Source organism: Hyperolius riggenbachi, chromosome 2, assembly GCF_040937935.1.
Source record: "Hyperolius riggenbachi isolate aHypRig1 chromosome 2, aHypRig1.pri, whole genome shotgun sequence".
Classification (NCBI taxonomy): Eukaryota; Metazoa; Chordata; class Amphibia; order Anura; family Hyperoliidae; genus Hyperolius; species Hyperolius riggenbachi.
The window spans coordinates 271,960,434-271,977,857 of record NC_090647.1 but is presented as its reverse complement, the minus strand read 5'-3'; the positions used below and the strand labels follow the sequence as shown (position 1 = coordinate 271,977,857).

The window sequence follows — 17,424 nt, the reverse complement described above, 5'->3', positions numbered from 1 at the left end:
GACTGCTGTGAGTATTCGCATGTGTGAAAAGGGTTTATTTTTTATTTTTTGGGCCAAACCCCCTTTAGCAACTAAATTTTACTTTACTAAAGGACACCTGAACTGAGGGATATGGAGACTGCCATACTTATTTCATTTTAAACAATACCAGTTGCCTGGCATCTTAGCTGCAGTAGTGTGTAAATCACAGACCTTAAAGGATACAGAAGTTGAAATAAAGTATTGCAGCTTTACTTGCCTGGGGCTTCCTCAAGTCCCTAGAAGTCTTTGGCCCTTGCCACAGTTCTGTCACCCAGTCTTCTGGTGTCCCCCCTCTATAGCGGGTCAGCGGCTTTTGCACGAGTACAGGCCATCGGCTTCCATGGAGGGGGCACCAGAAGACTGGGTGACATCAGAACTGTGGTGAAGTTGAAGAGACTTTTAGGGGCTGGAGGAAGCCCTGGGTAAGTAAAGCTGCAGTACTTTTTTTCAACTTGTGTATCCTTTAAAGGGAACCAGAGGCCCCAGAAAAAAGATTATACATACCTGGGGCTTCCTCCAGCCCCATACGCACGGATCGCTCCCACGCCGCCGTCCTCCGCTTCCTGTATCCGGCGGTACCGAGTCCCGTAGTTTCGGCCAGTCCGTGGCAGCACGCGGCCAATTGTCCGCGTCGCAGGGGCTCCCGGCATACCCTTACGCGTGCGGCTGCATACTGCGCAGCCGCACGCGTAGGGGTATGGATGGAGCCCGTGCTCATGTGGACAATTGGCCGCGTCCGCCGGAAGTGACGGGACCCGGTACCGGCGGATCCAGGAAGCGGAGGATGGCGGCGTGGGAGTGATGCAGGCTCACCGGGCTGAAAGAATCCCTTAGTATGTATAAAATCTTTTTCTTTTTAAAATTTTGGCGTGCAGTTAAGCCAGTCAGAAACTCCTGATCTGCATGATTAAGGGTCTATGGCTAAAAGCTTTGGAGGCTGAGGATTAGCAGGACAACCACAATGTACATTGTTTAAAATAAATGCCAGTCTTTATCGGTTTCAGTTCAGGTGTACTTTTAATATCTTCACTTTAGATGAGCCTGGATTTTCTTTCCATCTTTGTGGCCAAGGATCCAGTGTTTCTGTCCTGCAAGCATTGTTGCAAACAGCTCTGCAGTTGTACCAGGGGAGGTGGGGTGTGCGGGTACACAGACTAAGATTTTGATCTCACCTGTAATGTCTGGATTCAATGTGCAGATGAGGCATTCTGTCGCATATCTAAGGTTCAGTGTCCTACAGAACGCGTAACAAGAAAATGATCACCAGGAGCCATAGCAGCACCTCAACAACCTATTTACAGTAGTGTCTGAATTTAAAGTTAAGTGATGTGTATGTGCACACAAACTACAAACTCCATTCTCTAGTTCTTTAGCAACCCTAACTATTTACTGACATTAACCTGGTAAAGATTTTTAAATAAAAAAACCCCACATGCTAGATTAAACTCGTACTAGGTGGCCAAGTAGCCCTTAGCCCTCCTGCTTTATAATGTGCTGCTCGTTCCTCTGCACACCCCCCCCCCCCCCCCCATTTCCTTCCCACCCAGTTAGGCTAGGTTTCCACTTGTACGTTTTGACGATTTTTCGCTTAGAAAATTTACATAGATTTGGCAACAGATGGTAGTTAAATGTGTCCGTTTCCATGCAATGCGAATGTCCATACGTGAGAAAAAAATCTTCTGGGGTCCTGCTTCATATTTTTTTCGGACATATTGCAATGGCATTACGTAGCAACGCAAATTTTTGCGTGAAAGTTTGCATAAAATGTATGGTTACAGGAAATTATCAGTAGTCATGACTAAACTGTTACTAGGCAGATTGTTAAATTTGGCTAATATGAATTTTCAGGTATGACAATTAGCATAAAACGTGTACAAATTTGCATGCAAATTTTCACAAATCAGAATTTTTTTCATATTTTGTATGATTTTTTTTGGGGGGGGGGCTAAAATTTCACACTACAGTGGAAAAGTAGCCTTAGGGCTGGTTCACATTGGGGCAATTCTTCTGTGCTTTGCTGATCGCCGGAGATCAACAAAGCGCTGCTACAATGTACCCCTGTGGATACATTCACACTGCAACGGTTGCGATTTCGATTAATCGCAAATGCGCTGCATGCAACATTTTGGGTGCGATTGTGCTGTGATTCTCGTTCTATTGAACGGGAAGCGCAAAGTGCACAAGAATCGCAAGACTTTTTGTTAAAACTGCGAGCCGAACGCGTGCTAGCGTAGCGCCGAGTGCCAAGTGTGAACTAGCCCTTACAGAGCACATTGCTAGCCTTCAATCTAGCAACATGTCTTTACTGCATTGGGCCCTGAACTGTCACCTGAGGGATTGGTTCCTGTAGACAGCAATGTTCTTATGTGTGTACCCAGCTTAATTCCTACCCAGGTTTCCAACCTTGCTAAATCCTGTGAGTATGTAACCTTAGTTTAATATTGATATACACTTTGATTTTGCATTAGAACATAATAAACGTTACTCCCTATAAGGACATGGATAAAGGTTTGAGAGGGATAAGTAATACTTGAGCAGACCTTACTTTCTACAGTGTGACACATGCAGTACATATAAAGTATACTTCAATGCACTTGTTAACACATGCGGTACTGCATTGCATGTACTGCCTTAGGCTGATGGATTCCACTGCACTGCTAATGTGCCAATATGAACGTACCATTACAACGTTAGTAATGCAATGATCTTGTCCAACGTAATGCCCGACTGTGAACGTAGCCTTAACCTTCCTGGCGTTATGATTATTTCCAGATTTAGGGTCTAAAAGCCGTGCAATTTTTTCCACACGCTTTTAGACCCTAAAAACAAGAGAAAAAAACATACCACAGAGAGAGAGAGAGATCTGCAGCGGCTCCTGCATATAACTCACTCACAGGCACAGGATTAACGCTCTGAGCTGCGGATTCCCTTACCGAGTCTGACTTGGGATTACTACTAAGGAGGTTAAGCTTAGTGGGAAACCAAACTGCATTCATTCTGGGGCACAATTGGTGAGATTTCCTATTATTTCCTGCTGTCTCCGGGACCAATAGTAAAGGGAACTTCTCACAGCCAGTTTTTTTTTTCCCCCAAAAAAATTCAGTTTACTTTCCAGGGGTCGTGTGATTATGTTGTGTGTTTGTGGGGTGGTCCCCACCCCCGGTTTCCCTCTTACATTATATCATTTTTTTTGTGTTCATCTTTGGCAGGTGACAGAATTAAATGAAGCTCTGTCAAATGAAGAAAGAAACCTGTTGTCCGTTGCTTACAAGAATGTTGTGGGCGCCCGACGATCTTCATGGAGAGTGATAAGCAGCATTGAGCAGAAAACATCTGCTGATGGGAATGAAAAGAAAATAGAAATGGTGCGTGCCTACCGAGAAAAAATTGAAAAAGAATTAGAAGCTGTATGCCAGGATGTGTTGAGTCTTTTAGATAATTTCCTCATTAAAAATTGTAGTGAAACACAATATGAGAGTAAAGTGTTTTACCTGAAAATGAAAGGTGATTACTACCGATATTTGGCAGAAGTTGCCACCGGGGAAAAGAGAGCAGCAGTGGTTGAATCATCTGAGAAAGCTTACAGTGAGGCGCATGAAATCAGCAAGGAACATATGCAGCCTACTCATCCTATTAGGCTGGGCTTGGCACTTAACTATTCAGTGTTCTACTATGAAATCCAAAATGCACCTGAACAGGCTTGTCATCTTGCCAAGACGGCTTTTGATGATGCAATTGCAGAGCTGGACACCTTGAATGAGGACTCCTATAAGGACTCTACGCTTATCATGCAACTCCTTCGTGACAACCTAACACTCTGGACAAGTGATCAGCAAGACGACGAAGGTGGAGAAGGCAACAATTAAGACCTCTTAATGGACTGGCAGCCGCACGCTGATGCTACTACCGCAGTCTTTAATTTTTTTTCCCACAAGTGGGGGGTTGAGGGTGGGGGAGGGCAAGGAAGGGACAACCTCCCCAGGGAAGACCCTACCACCTGTCTTTGATTGCCTCTTCGACATTTTGCCAAAACACCACGAGTGGAACGTTAGACTGGCTGTGCTAGTATGGAATGGCAGCCCAACACTGGCACATGGACTGTTCTGTAGTTAATAAAAGTGGAGCTGTTTTAATTTTAAGTTATCGCTAGACATATTTAGGAAGAGATTTAAGAATAGGAATAACTTGAATGGAATGCCTTTTTTTTTTTTAATAGTTTTGTGGTTCCAGTAAGTTATTTTATATTTATATTTTTAGCTATATGCACGTCTTACCTTTCATGCTTTACTCATATTTATTTAACTTGTGTTGTGTACTTTGTGCGCGACTCCTGTAAGATTGGTTTACACCAATACCTTCACAAGTAAACTGATAGTATTCCTGATAGTTTAATTATCAGTTACCTAGGAACAGAACAACTTGGTAGTGCTCTAGTCTGCATTCAATGATTGCACCTTTCTTAGTAAATTATAAACCTCTCCAGTTTAACAGAATTGTCATAAATTAGATATAAAGGTTTGGTAACTTGCGGGCTAATGAAAAATTCAGGTGGAATTTAAATCTTTTTCTATCTAGCATAAAACATTAATTCTTCTTAAGAGCCATAAAAAGTGGTGATTAACTTTCATTCTGTCCTTGCACAACTGTAGTTTGGTTGTTTAGATGGCTGCCCCCTCTCAGTACATGAAGAATCTTAAATTATGTCCGAGTAAAAATCTGTACTGACTCTGAGTTGTAATAGTATGTACTTCAAGTAACTGTGACTTGGTCCTGCATTAGGTTTAGAGAGTTAAAATTTACTCAAACCTCCTCCACTTTAAATATACAAAACAGTCTGTAGTGTACTGTTGCGAGGTTCTCTTAGGAGCATCTTGCTGTGTACCTTTTTGAAACACAGTATTGTCTGCTTCTCTGACGTGGCTATTATGATGCCAGGAGCATATTTGGCTAGTGACTTAAATGGAGTATAGAGTATTACATAGGGTGGTAAGACAATTATGTTCAATGGTTCTATATCAAATAATGACACTTTATTCTCACTAATCTTTTTCTGAATCAATGCCCAGTGATACATGAAATACATTTTCATTTTGCTATGATTAGTAATTCATTGCATCATCTATGTGGAAGGGTAGTTATATCATACTTAATCACACATATGTGTCTTTAGGCATGCATTTTAAATAATGAACTCCTGCTAGAATACTCTGCTTGATCTAATTTACTGGTTTGATACTTGCAACCAAAGTTCTAAACGTTCTAGTTTAGAAATATTTAAAAGGAAGCTGTATAGGAAGATTTTTTTTTATATAACATATAATTTTTTTTAAGCCATAGGTAATTACAGGACATGATGATTTCAGCTGATACAACTTTAATTCAAACTTCGTAAAGAATTGTCCTAGCTATGCTAGACTGGCATGATGAAATCTGACATTTATTGCAAACTACTGAGGCAACTCCTTTATATGAATTGGCTAATTTGTAAATTTGCCATTTGTTTCTACCCCTAATGTCTATCCAGTGATCAGTGTTATTTACTTGTCCAATGTGGAAGTAATTTACTGGAATTACATGAACTATTTTTCTTTTTGTGGCTGCTATAAAACCTCAAGAATCTTAAGAAGGCTCTAATGCTAGGAATGATGAGTAGGTTATAAGCAGCATTTTTTTATTTTTATTGCACTTGCCTATATAACAGTTTTTCCAATGAAATGACTACCGCTGCATTAATCTCAATAAAATATTGTGCATGCTAGTGTTGTATTTCTATAACGTAGCTTGAAATTAAATTATACAGTAGATGTTATGTATTCCTATGGCAAGCCAACTACTCTTCAATTTCATTGCCTTTATTTTTAAGAAGCAAAAAACATTTCTTCATTGGAAAGTGAGGGTTAAAGGGTAGACTTTGTTCTACAGAGCTGTAATAATCACTTATTGGTCAGTAATGGATGTTGCTATTGTGACATGCAGATATATAATTTTGGTCAAAAAGAGAAAAAATATATAAAAAAAAATATTAAATGGATTTAAAAAAAAAAACTTAAAAAAATAGGGGAGTGGGAGGGGTCATAAACACCAGTTTAGCCTAACCTCAATTGTCTGGTGTCATGGTGAAATTCTCATTAATGTGTAGGAAAATTACTGTTTTTGAATAAGCCTATGTTTGTGCTTCTTTGTCATTGTAATGCAGTGAATTATTTAAGGTCTGATCAGTGGATTACCATTTTTGTTTTACATTTTTATTTGTAAACAAAACTCCGTGTTTCAGTACATATTTTTTCCCCCCCGTTTCTTGGCACACGGACCATTTCTAGCAGTTTTCCTCAGTGATGGAATTCATGAATGTGATTCATTATGTAACTGTCGCACATTGAGCAAATAAACTTACAGATCTGATGTGGGTGCTGCTTCAAAGCTACGTGTGGTGTTTTTTTTTTTTGGGGGGGGGGGGGAAGCATTTGTTACACAATCTTCACATTGTTAGAGTATTATTTACATCTCCTGATAAGACGCACCTAGGTTTAATGGGCAAAAACCAGGGGGAAAAAATGCTAAACTTGGTACGTCAAGTGTTGCAGGAACGTCTTGTAGATGTTCTCCCCAATCAGTGTCCTGTGCCCCCATCTGTCCCCGTATCCTTTTTTGCTACCCCTGTGTGTCCCCTCCTTCTGACCCAAATGTCTCCTCCTGTTCCCCTGTGTATCACTTTCCTCCTGTGTTCTGGTCCCTGTGTCAGCCCGTGTTTCCTACACTCCCTTGTGTAATATGAAATAGCGGCTCACCTTCCTAGCGATTCCAGTTATGATCAGCAGACATCTCTTCTGCAAGGCTTCTGTTGATCGCGTCAGAACCCTTCACCAGGGAAAGCTGCATGGGAGAGGAGACATCTGAACATTACTGGTATTGTTGGAAGAGGTGAGCCGCTATTTCATTTTCCATGGGGGGGGGGGGGGGGGGACCAGTGAGGGTGTGTAGGACCACCCAGCACTGGAATCGGTAGGAAGGTGAGCTGCTCTTCTGCCAATTCATATTACACAGGAGTGTGGGGGAGTCATGGCGGGGGTACAAGGCATTGACGTGGGATGGCAGTTTGTATCGGCGAGCGTTTGTAAGTCGGGAACTCCCTGTATTTGAAATATAAGATACAGGGACTTTTCTCCTAATTTTTGGAGTAGAAAAAGTGCCTCTTCCGAAAAATATGATAAGCAGTTACAGGGTGTCTTATGCACCTCTGTCTTATGAAAAGCAGCTGCAAGAGGAAGATGCATCTGGAGGTTACCATGGGATTGGTGCTTGTACTTCATGTACATATGTGCTTCAAGGCACATGCAATTTTGAAAGTAAAATTTCATGTTCACAAAAATGGTATGGCATGTATTGCCGCAACACAACGTGATTTGAATATGTTTTAATCTAGCTTTGAATAATGTGAAAAGGGCTTACAGAAAACTTGAAGTGAGAGGAATACGGAGGCTGCCATCACCGTGCCAGTTATTTGGCTGTCATGCTAAGCTATAGGCTCTAGTTTTAAGTCACACCTGCAACAAGCATGCAGCCAGTGGATTTAGATCAGAGTCAAAGCATCTGATCTGCATGCTTATTCTGGGCCATGTATATGAATAAAGAGAACCCGAGGTGGGGTTCTGAGAACGTAATCCCCATACAGAGACTGGGTCTGCCTATAGAGCCCAGCCTCTATTGCTAGTCAGATTCCCCCTAAGCCCCCCCCCCCCCTGCACTCTGCAAGACCCCATTAATTACAGCCGCGCTGTCGACACGCAGCGTGTCGCAGCGGGCTGTGTTTACCTCTCTAATGCCAGTCTCGCCGCGTTCCCGCCCATGTCCCTCCCCTCGCCGCTAATTGGAGGGAAGGGACAGGGACCGGAGCGATGCAGGAGGCGGGGGAGAGCGGAGACCGACATTAGAGAGGTAAACCTAGCCCGGCTATGATTAATGGGGTTTCAGTGAGCACGGGGGGGGGCTTAGGGGGAATCTGACTGGCAACAGAGGCTGGGCTCTATAGGCAGACCCAGCCTCTGTATGGGGATTTCGTTGTTAGAACCCCGCCTCTGGTTCTCTTTAAAGGCAGAGAGAGTATCGACACAGAATTTAGCTAACTGGCATTGTTGGAGAAAATGGCAACTTCTCTGTTCCTCACTTTGGGTTCACTCTAAACATTTCCAAATACTATTTTATTGCAGTGTGTCCTTATTGGATAGATTTCCATTTTAATGTGAAAATTGGTTGTACTGGAGCAGGAAAGGTGGCTTTTGGGATTCTGAAGCTTTCTTACTCTAGTTGTTGGATTTTTGAGACTGAATTTTGCTCCTGGTGTGCGAGATGCATGAAAGATCAACAAAACACCAGGCAACTTGTTTGTATTTATTTTTTTAAACATGGCACCCTCCCTGTCCCTTAAGCTGGCCATACACTAGGCTGATTCCCGCCAGATCGACAGCAGATTCGATCACGGGGATCGAATCTGCTGTCACATCGTTCCCGCTACACGCCAAATTTCGATCCATTTCGTCCGGTCCCGTCGATCGCTCCGTGCGGAAAATTGCCGTCGATCGCCAGTGGGTAGGGAGTGCGTCGCTAGCGGCGTTCGAGTGTCCAACGACCGACGCAAAAGAGCCCGCATACATTACCTGTTCCGCCGGCGCGACTGCCCCCGGTCACCGCTGTTCCGTCTCCGGCATGCTTCAGTTCCTCCTGCCCGGCAGGAAGTTTAAACAGTAGAGGGCGCTGAGGGCGGACCTGGAGACCAGAGCGGAGAAAGAGCAGCGGTGACCGGGGGCAGTCGCGCCGGCGGAGCAGGTAATATGTGTGTGTGTGTGGGGGGGGAGCGGTGGCAGCACCACCACCACAACAGATTGTGAACAGTTTCAGGCTGAAATCTGTTCACAATCGGTTTGCAGTAAAGGTAGCCATACGATCCCTCTCTGATCAGATTCGATCTGACAGGGATCTATCTGTTGGTCGAATCTGATGGCAAATCGACCAGTGTATGGCTATCTTTAGTCTAACTTACCAAAGCTGTCCTTTCAAATACCTTTATTCAGGAAAACTAGCAAACAAACTCGCTCTGGGTCCAATCTACTTTGTTTCCTGTGCTTGCCTGATGTGCTCAATAGTCTTAATGAGATTACAGTTGAAGGTGCTGTGATTAACTTTCCTATTGTTAAAAAATAGCTGGAATCTGTGAGCATGCGTCAAGCCTGTCCAGTTATTACTATTATTCATATGCTGCGGTGCTGGCATGCGGGATCCCTCACTGGCACCTCACTGCTTCCCTGCAAGCACATTCACATCTTGACGGCGATCCCTGGCAGCGATATCCTCTTCAGTGTTCATCTCTCAGCAGGATAACGATTTAGTATAGAAAGGGGAGACATCGTTTTATGTAAAATAAACCTTTGATTTAAAAAATCTATAAACTAAAACTTAGGTATAGAAAATTAGACCCCAAAAAAAGATGCAGTGATGCCTAGATCCTTCAATGAGACTGTATGAGGCCATACATCTAGCAATGGTGGGCAGATTCAACCATGAGACAGATCGTTCTCTGAGCGAGAGGCAGGCCTGTCAGCTGCTCATACACTGCAGACTGATTCCCAATTGATTTCAGCGTGAAATCTTACTGGAATTGGCCTAGTGGTGGCACCTCACCACCCCAATGCTGTCCCACCTAGTGTAAAATGTGCCCTGTGCAAGAATACTTTACCTGTTGGTGTCTGCCACTGGCTCCGTGTCTACACCCTACCTCCCATTCACACTCCCCAGTGTGGTTGTCGGCAACACGGTGGCGTAGTGGTTAGCTCTCTCGCCTTGCAGCGCTGGGTCCCTGGTTCGAATCCCAGCCAGGGCACTATCTGCAAAGAGTTTGTTTGTTCTCTCTGTGTCTGTGTGGGTTTCCTCCGAGCACTCCGGTTTCCTCCCACATTCCAAAAACATACAGATAAGTTTATTGGCTCCCCCTAAAAAAATTGGCCCTAGACTACAGTACTTACACTACATACTATAGACATATGGCAATGGTAGGGATTAGATTGTGAGCTCCTTTGAGGGACAGTTAGTGACAAGACAATATATATATACACTGTACAGCGCTGCGTAATATGTCGGCGCTATATAAATACTAAATAATAATAATATGGGACGCATGCATGGGAGGAAAAGGTGGGAGATGGAGCCAGCAGCAGGCACAGAGACCGGCCCAACATCTTGCAGCATGTCCGATCAATACATGTGACCAATTTCAGGCTCAAATTGGTCACGTTGTTCGGGCATGCTCCTGCCATCACAGATTTTCAACTGGGTCTGTTATAATAGAATTAAATGGTCTATCACCTGCCAAGATGCCTGATATATGGCCACCTTAAATGGCACTGCGTCAAATCATGTCTATAATGACAATTCCATTTAATGTGGAGTGATCTGCAGGTGTATCATCTAGGACTTTATTGCCCAATGCAAAGATTATCTGGTGGAGCTCCTGAAGACCGAAAGATTCAGGTAAGCTGCAAGGTTAGTGTCTTATATTTATTTGTAAGGGCCCACTGATATCAATGATTTGTCACTCTGCCTAATTATTAGGAATGCTTGCTGTTGCCCATCATACTTTGATTCTGGTGGTGCCAACACTAAAGGCAAACCTGTAAGGAAGTGTAGAAATATCTACTATGTGGTCAATTCATAAGGCATCACCGCATTCTGCAATGCAGAAAACAGCTGACTTTACTGAGCACTTAGGAAAATGTCAATTCATAAAGGCTGCATGAAAAGCTGAAATTAATGAGCAGTGAGGTAAATTACGGACTTATGCGGTAAATACCTCAACACATATCAGTAAATGTCAATTCATAAAGCCTACAACATGCGGCAAAGCCACGAAACACAACCGTCTGCTTTGAAGTGGTGAAAAGAATACAGAGACTGTGCTGGGAGCCGTGACTTACAAGCAGAAGCAGTGAGAACTGTGACCGACAGGAGCAGGGAGCCAGTAGAAACAGCCTGTCTTCTGCAAGTCTGGATGATGGAATCTAATAGGACCCGCAGCCTTCTCAGACGGGACAAGCTTTTAGGGCTCGTTCACACTAGGGATGTTTTTGAGATCTGACAAAGTTCACATCTGAGCGGTTTGTTTCCGATCCACTCAGATAAGCGGTGCATGGGCCATTTTTGAGGCGATTCCACCTTAATGGAAGGTATAGAAAAACCGCAAAATGCTCACAAAATTGCTTTGTGCAGCGAATGCCATGAGCATTTGTAAGAATAAATACATTGTATTTATTCTTTTCCGAGTCAGAGTTCACTTCCTGACTTGAGTCAGGCAGTGAATTTAAAAAACGCTCGGGAAAAGCGCTTTTAACAAAACCCCCACCCAAGCGCCGGGGGTGGGAAAAAAAAAAAGTCCAATGCGGACAGACATGCGAGCGGAGCACAATGGGAACAGGCCTCAAATCCACCAGGCAGCAGTAGAGTGAGATCGGAACAAAACAGGGTTACCCTGATTACCTTAGGTGGTTTGGCTGTTAACCTCTTGCGTTCCTGTTTAATCACCTAAGCATGGCATGTGTAATGTTTCTTGGAGATTAATCTGAGCTGTGGCAATTAAATAGAATTTTTAAGGAATACTGTAGGGGGTCAGTCTGAAAACCACTGCGCCTGCGTTGCCGTGTCCTCATTCCTGCTGATGTCACTAGGAGTATACTGCGCAGGCCCAGTATGGTCTGTCTGCGCAGTACGCTCCTGGTGACAGCGGGAGCGAGGACAAGGCAACGCAAGCGCACTGGTTTTCAGACTTTAAAGTCTGAAATTCCAGAAGTGAACTGGAGGTGGGGCCGGAGCAACGCTGAGTGGTTGCGTGGGTACAGGATGTCTGTGGGGGACCATTAGAAGCCCCAGGTAAGTTCAAGTCATTTCTTCCCCCCCCCCCCCCACTCCCCTACAGTATTCCTTTAAAGACTAATAGACAGATTCAGAGCAAGCAGAGGCAATATAACAAAACATGTATATTTAAGGGATGGCTGGGATGCCTCATACTATTGTAATGCCCTCACTTCACAGAACAGCTTGTAGCAACACAGAGACACTCCTCTCTTCTGCTGTTATGAACAGGTTTTTAAATAATAATCAGGGATATACTAAAGACACAGGAAACCAAAAAATTTAAAAAATACTTTTTCTTTTTAATTTGCAAAAAAGTGCAGAAATTTGTATACAAAAACTTTAATCACGTGAAAGAGTGTATATAGCTGACAAAAGGCAACAACATCTATTTTGTTTCGGGTTGGTAACCGTTCTTCAGGCCTTTATATATACAGTGAACATCTGCAAAGTATAAACACAATGCAATTAAAAAATTGTAATACAATCAAAAAAACTTTAATACAATCTAAAGGGTAATTCCCCTTTAAGTAAAGAAAACACCAAGAAAGTATAGAGTAGAAAAACCCTTAAAAACATGCAATAAAATATAAAGTGAATAAAGGAACACCTAATAACGTGAAAAGGGGTGAAAAGGTGAGACATCACCTAAATGAACGTGCACGTGAAAAAATAGGGAGAAGATGGAGTGAAAACGATAAAATAATACACAAAATAACCTATACCTGCACAATTGAATTACAGGATAATTCCTCAAAGGAATTAAATACGCTTGTGGAGAAATCCCATACTGTTATTCATACTTTTTCTTACTTGGAGGATGATGTACAACGTATATTAAGTAAAGTCAAGGGCCACCGTCAGTTTTTGTCTGAAGGTACCACCAGTTTTTGTGATTTTGAGGAATTGGAGAAACGCATTATCGATTTAGATCTGCCTGGGGAGACTCTAGCTGAATATTATAGAGTATCACGTATCCCAAGAGGGGGTCGTTCAAAGATCCGCCCTTTTTTGTTTGATGACTATACTGAAATTTTGACATGTTTTGAAGGGATTCTCAATAAATCTTTGGACATTATCTTACTGTATATTGAGTGGATTTACAAGAAGTTGCCTGATTTGGAGACTGAAGCTCTAGATATTCAAATGAAATTAAGTGAAACACTACCTAAAGAGTATACTAAAAATATCGCTGAATTAGGAAATAGACTTGATCAATATCGGAAAGATCTAGAAAGTATCAAAAAAGCAAAATTTGTATGGGATTCAAAAGATTACACCACTGGCTTTGCCTACAAATGGCAGCAAAAAGGAAAATCACTTTATGGTGGTCTGGATCATTCAAGACCAAGACACCACAAACGCACACCCAGATACAGGAGGGAGTATCCCACCTCTCCTACTTTTTCAGTTGGGTCCTCTGCTTCTGGCTCCTCTTTTTAGGGTCTACAGAGAATTGTTCAAGGAGCCAGATTCATAATCAAGGTCCCTCAACCAATCAAGAGCAACAATTACATGCGGGATCGCAGTTAGAGGGTATTTCACCTGTGGTAAATATATCTGATTATATGTTATCAAATTGTGAGTTATCTGTTTTATCAAAGGGTTTGCCATTTAGTCCAACTTCTACACCAGACTTTTTTAGATTGGACTCTCAATTTGCCCATTTCTTTAATAACTTAAAATGGAAGGCTTATTGGTCTAAATCTAAACAGTCTGTTATTACCACCAGAGATACATCGTACATTATACACGTGCTCGGATATTGATTTAAAATTACCCTCCTCCCACAAACCTCCTGTTGATAATGTCCATATCGAATCCTTTGTTAAGTTAGTGAAACGTGATCTTGAGTCCTTGGAAGTTTCGAGGGAAGTTGCCATTTATTCATCACAATATTACAAAGGAGGAAAAGCATGCTTTGACTAATCTTAAAAATAATTAATCTATTGTTATTAAGAGTGCTGATAAAGGGGGTGCTGTTGTGGTCATGAATAAAGTTGATTATGTTAATAAAATTAGAAGACAACTAAGTGACACTAATGTGTATTGTAAACTTGATTGTGACCCAAATATGATTTATTTGGCTGATCTGAGACTTGTACTTGAAGAGGCCTTGTCCAATGGAATAATTGATCAGAAGTTATTTGATTACTTGTATAATGACCAACCAGTGACTCCGGTCATATATTGTTTGCCTAAATTACATAAAGATCCCTTTCATCCACCAGGGAGACCCATTGTGGCAGGTACAGACTCTGTCTTTAGTAGAGTGGCAATTTTCTTGGATATTGTTACGGAAATACATGGTTAACCTCTTGAGGACTGCAGGGCTAAACCCCCCTAGTGACCAGGCAATTTTTAGTTTAAAAGGCCACTGCAGCTTTAAGGCCAAGCTGCAGGGCCGCACAACATAGCACACGAGTGATTTCCCCCCACCTTTTCTCCCCACCAACAGAGCTCTCTGTTGGTGGGGTCTGATCGCTCCCCCCATGTTTATTTTTTTAAAATAAATATTTGTGTTGCTGTTTTTTTAAAAAAAAAAACCCTCTTCCTTTAAATCCCTTCCCTCCCCGCACCCTCCCTCCCCACAGCCGGCCAATTACGGCGATCGGCTGTCATAGGCTTCTGCCTATGAGAGCCGATCGCTCTCTTGTCCCCCAGGGGGACAGCCGTGCCACACGGCTGTCCCCAGTGCAGCGCTGCTGCTGATCGCAGCGCTGCACAGAGTAAATAGACGGCGATCACGCCGTCTAACAGTCTCCCGAGCGGCAATAGCTGCTCGGAGACTGAAGGCGGGGCGGAGCTCCGCCCCCCCAAGCAGGAGATGCGCGCGCAGCCTGCACGCGATCTCCTGCAAAACAGAGCCCCAGGACTTTACGCCAATTGGCGTTAGGCGGTCCTAGGGCTGCCGCCGCGGCCACGCCTACTGGCGTGACGCGGTCGGCAAGAGGTTAATCAGATTTCTTATTTACGGGATACTTCCGATTTTATTAATACCATCAAAGATATTATACTCCCTCATGATAATTGTCTACTCGTTACTCTAGACATTGAGTTGCTCTATACATGTATCCCCCACCATGAAGGTCTACAAGCAATTAAGAATGTATTGTTAGAAGATCTTGAGGTCAATAATGCACAAATGACTTTTGTCTTGACTTTGTTGGACATGGTTCTCAAAAGGAATTTTTTCTTGTTTCAGGATGATTATTTAAAGTTACGGGGTTCTGCCATGAGGAGCAATGTAGCTCCTGTTTATGCTAATGTGTTCGTTGAAGATCTTGAAAAAAAACTGGATTTATAAGCATGAGTCGTTCCTCCATTTTATTTTGATTTGGCGACGATATATCGATGATATCTTCATTAGCTGGATGGGGTCTCGTGAGTCTTTTGATTGTTTTTTTTTTTTTTTTTTTCTTGAGTTACAACAGGCTTCCTCTTTCCTCAAATTTACAGCAAATATAAGTAATGTAGCTATTCCATTCTTAGATGTCAACCTTTCTATGATAGGACATCTTTTGAGCTGTGATCTATACAGCAAGCCTACGGATCGCAACACATTGTTGGATTTCCGTAGTTTCCATCCTAAGAGACTTCGGGAATCACTCCCTAAGTCTCAGCTTATGCGAGTAAAATGGATTGTGAGTGATTCCAACACGTCACACTGCCGGTTAGAAACTATGTCCAGGAAATTTATTGATAGAGGGTATCCCCCCCCCCCCCCAAATTTGGTGTATCATTTGAGGAATGAGGTAGAAGGTATGAGCCATAGTTCCCTTTTGTCTCCTAGAGTAAGTCATTCTAAAAGAGATCGGGATAGAATGGTCCTGGCGACATCATTCAATACATTGTCCAATCAGATTGCCTCTCTAGTAAAGAAACATTGAAATGTTTTGTCATGTTTGAGTAAAGAAATTCCAGCGTTTAGTCAACCACCGATGATGGCTTATAAGAGAGCGAGATCCATTCGAGATATAGTGGTCAAGGCAGATGTGGGACCATTAGTAGTCAAATCACAGGGCAGGTTGACTCCATTGCGTGTAGGCACCTTTCTGTGCCTCCATTGTGTTAATTGTCAACTTGTCATCAAAGGCAAAGAATTTACCCACCCTATGAGGGGGACACCTATTAAGTTACGCCATTATGCAACATGTGATTCAAGTTTTGTGGTTTATGGGTTAAAATGCCCATGTGGTAAATTTTATGTGGGCGAGCCCACTCGTCCTGTTAAAGAACGTATTGGCAAATATCGATCAACCATTAAGGTTGCCTTTGAACGCGGTGGAGCTCAGTCTGCCCTAGTGTCCCCAGTGGCCCAACATTTTTGGGAGGCTAAACACTCTGCAGGCCAACTTAGATTTTTGGTCTTGGAAGTCGTTGAAAGGTCCAGACGTGGTGGTGATCGTCAGGCATATCTCTTAAAGAGAGAGGCCTTTTGGATAAAATTTTTGAACACATTGGCTCCCCATAGCATGAACCTTGAGTATCTTCCATAATTCCCCTCTTTATTTATACATTTTCTATCTACATATTTCATGATTGATTTAGTTATTTATTTTAAATGTAATTACAATATTGATTTTTTTTTTTTTTTTCTAGCCTCTCAAGCTACTTGGTGTGGAAAGCTTCTTTATCACTTTTTGGGTAAAGGTAACTGGAGATGGGCTGTCTGCTTCTCTAATTTTTCTATTTTCTAAACACTATTGGCAGTCTTATGTGCGCATCAATATAGGTATTCTTTCTATTGTTTTTCCGCGTTGGATGCGGATGTCATTATGTATGCACCTCTGGTATCTATGGGTAGCCTTCCGCATTGAGTGTGAGGGTTGCGGATTTTTGTCAGCATGAGGTTGTGCGCATGTTACTGGTCAATTTTCCGCTTTGTTTACGGAGGTTGCGTAGTTTCTTCCGCATTGGATGCGGAGGATGTGCTGCACATACTGTCAATTTCTGGATTAGTTAGACATAAGGGTTAGGTCGCTTGTTGCGACTACTTTTCCGCATATGATGCGGAGGAAGTGACGCATACGCTGTCTTTCTCCGGATTGGTTAGACATAAGGGTTTAGTTATCTGTTGCGGCCGCTTTTCCGCATATGATGCGGAGGAGGTGATCCATGCGTTCTAGCATGGTTTTTGCCATGGTGTAACGATCGGTGTCAGCTCGCAGAGAGAATCTGATTATTGGTGATTTGCAGTATCACCAAGAATGCAGATGTATACCTGATTATGGATGATCTGCAGAATCACCAATAATACAGATATAGTACTAACCTCTGGACACCTCTAGATATATATGGTGAGTGTTTGGTGCAACAGTATGACTTTGAGCAACCCACCTGATGAACAGGTGACCCTAAGCAGTACAGAAGACACTGCTATGGAGAGCACAGAAACCTTCCAGCAGCCTGAAACTCTCCAAGGGGTGGAGTCAGGCTGAAGGTAGGAAGGACCAGAGAGTGAGTGACACCTGAAGGTGGATGTCACTGACTGATCTTGGAGACTAT

The 17,424-nt window shown here is 42.8% G+C and overlaps 1 protein-coding gene across 1 annotated transcript in view; it reads left to right on the top strand.

Moving 5' to 3' along the window:
- YWHAG (tyrosine 3-monooxygenase/tryptophan 5-monooxygenase activation protein gamma) overlaps positions 1-6,441 on the top strand; it is a 38,101-nt gene extending 31,660 nt beyond the window's left edge. Inside the window, exon 2 of the mRNA XM_068268678.1 lies at positions 3,231-6,441. Within this exon, the coding sequence (XP_068124779.1) occupies positions 3,231-3,887 (657 nt within the window). The 3' untranslated portion in view covers positions 3,888-6,441. The remainder of the gene's footprint in view (positions 1-3,230) is intronic.
- The last annotated feature ends 10,983 nt before the right edge of the window (positions 6,442-17,424 follow it).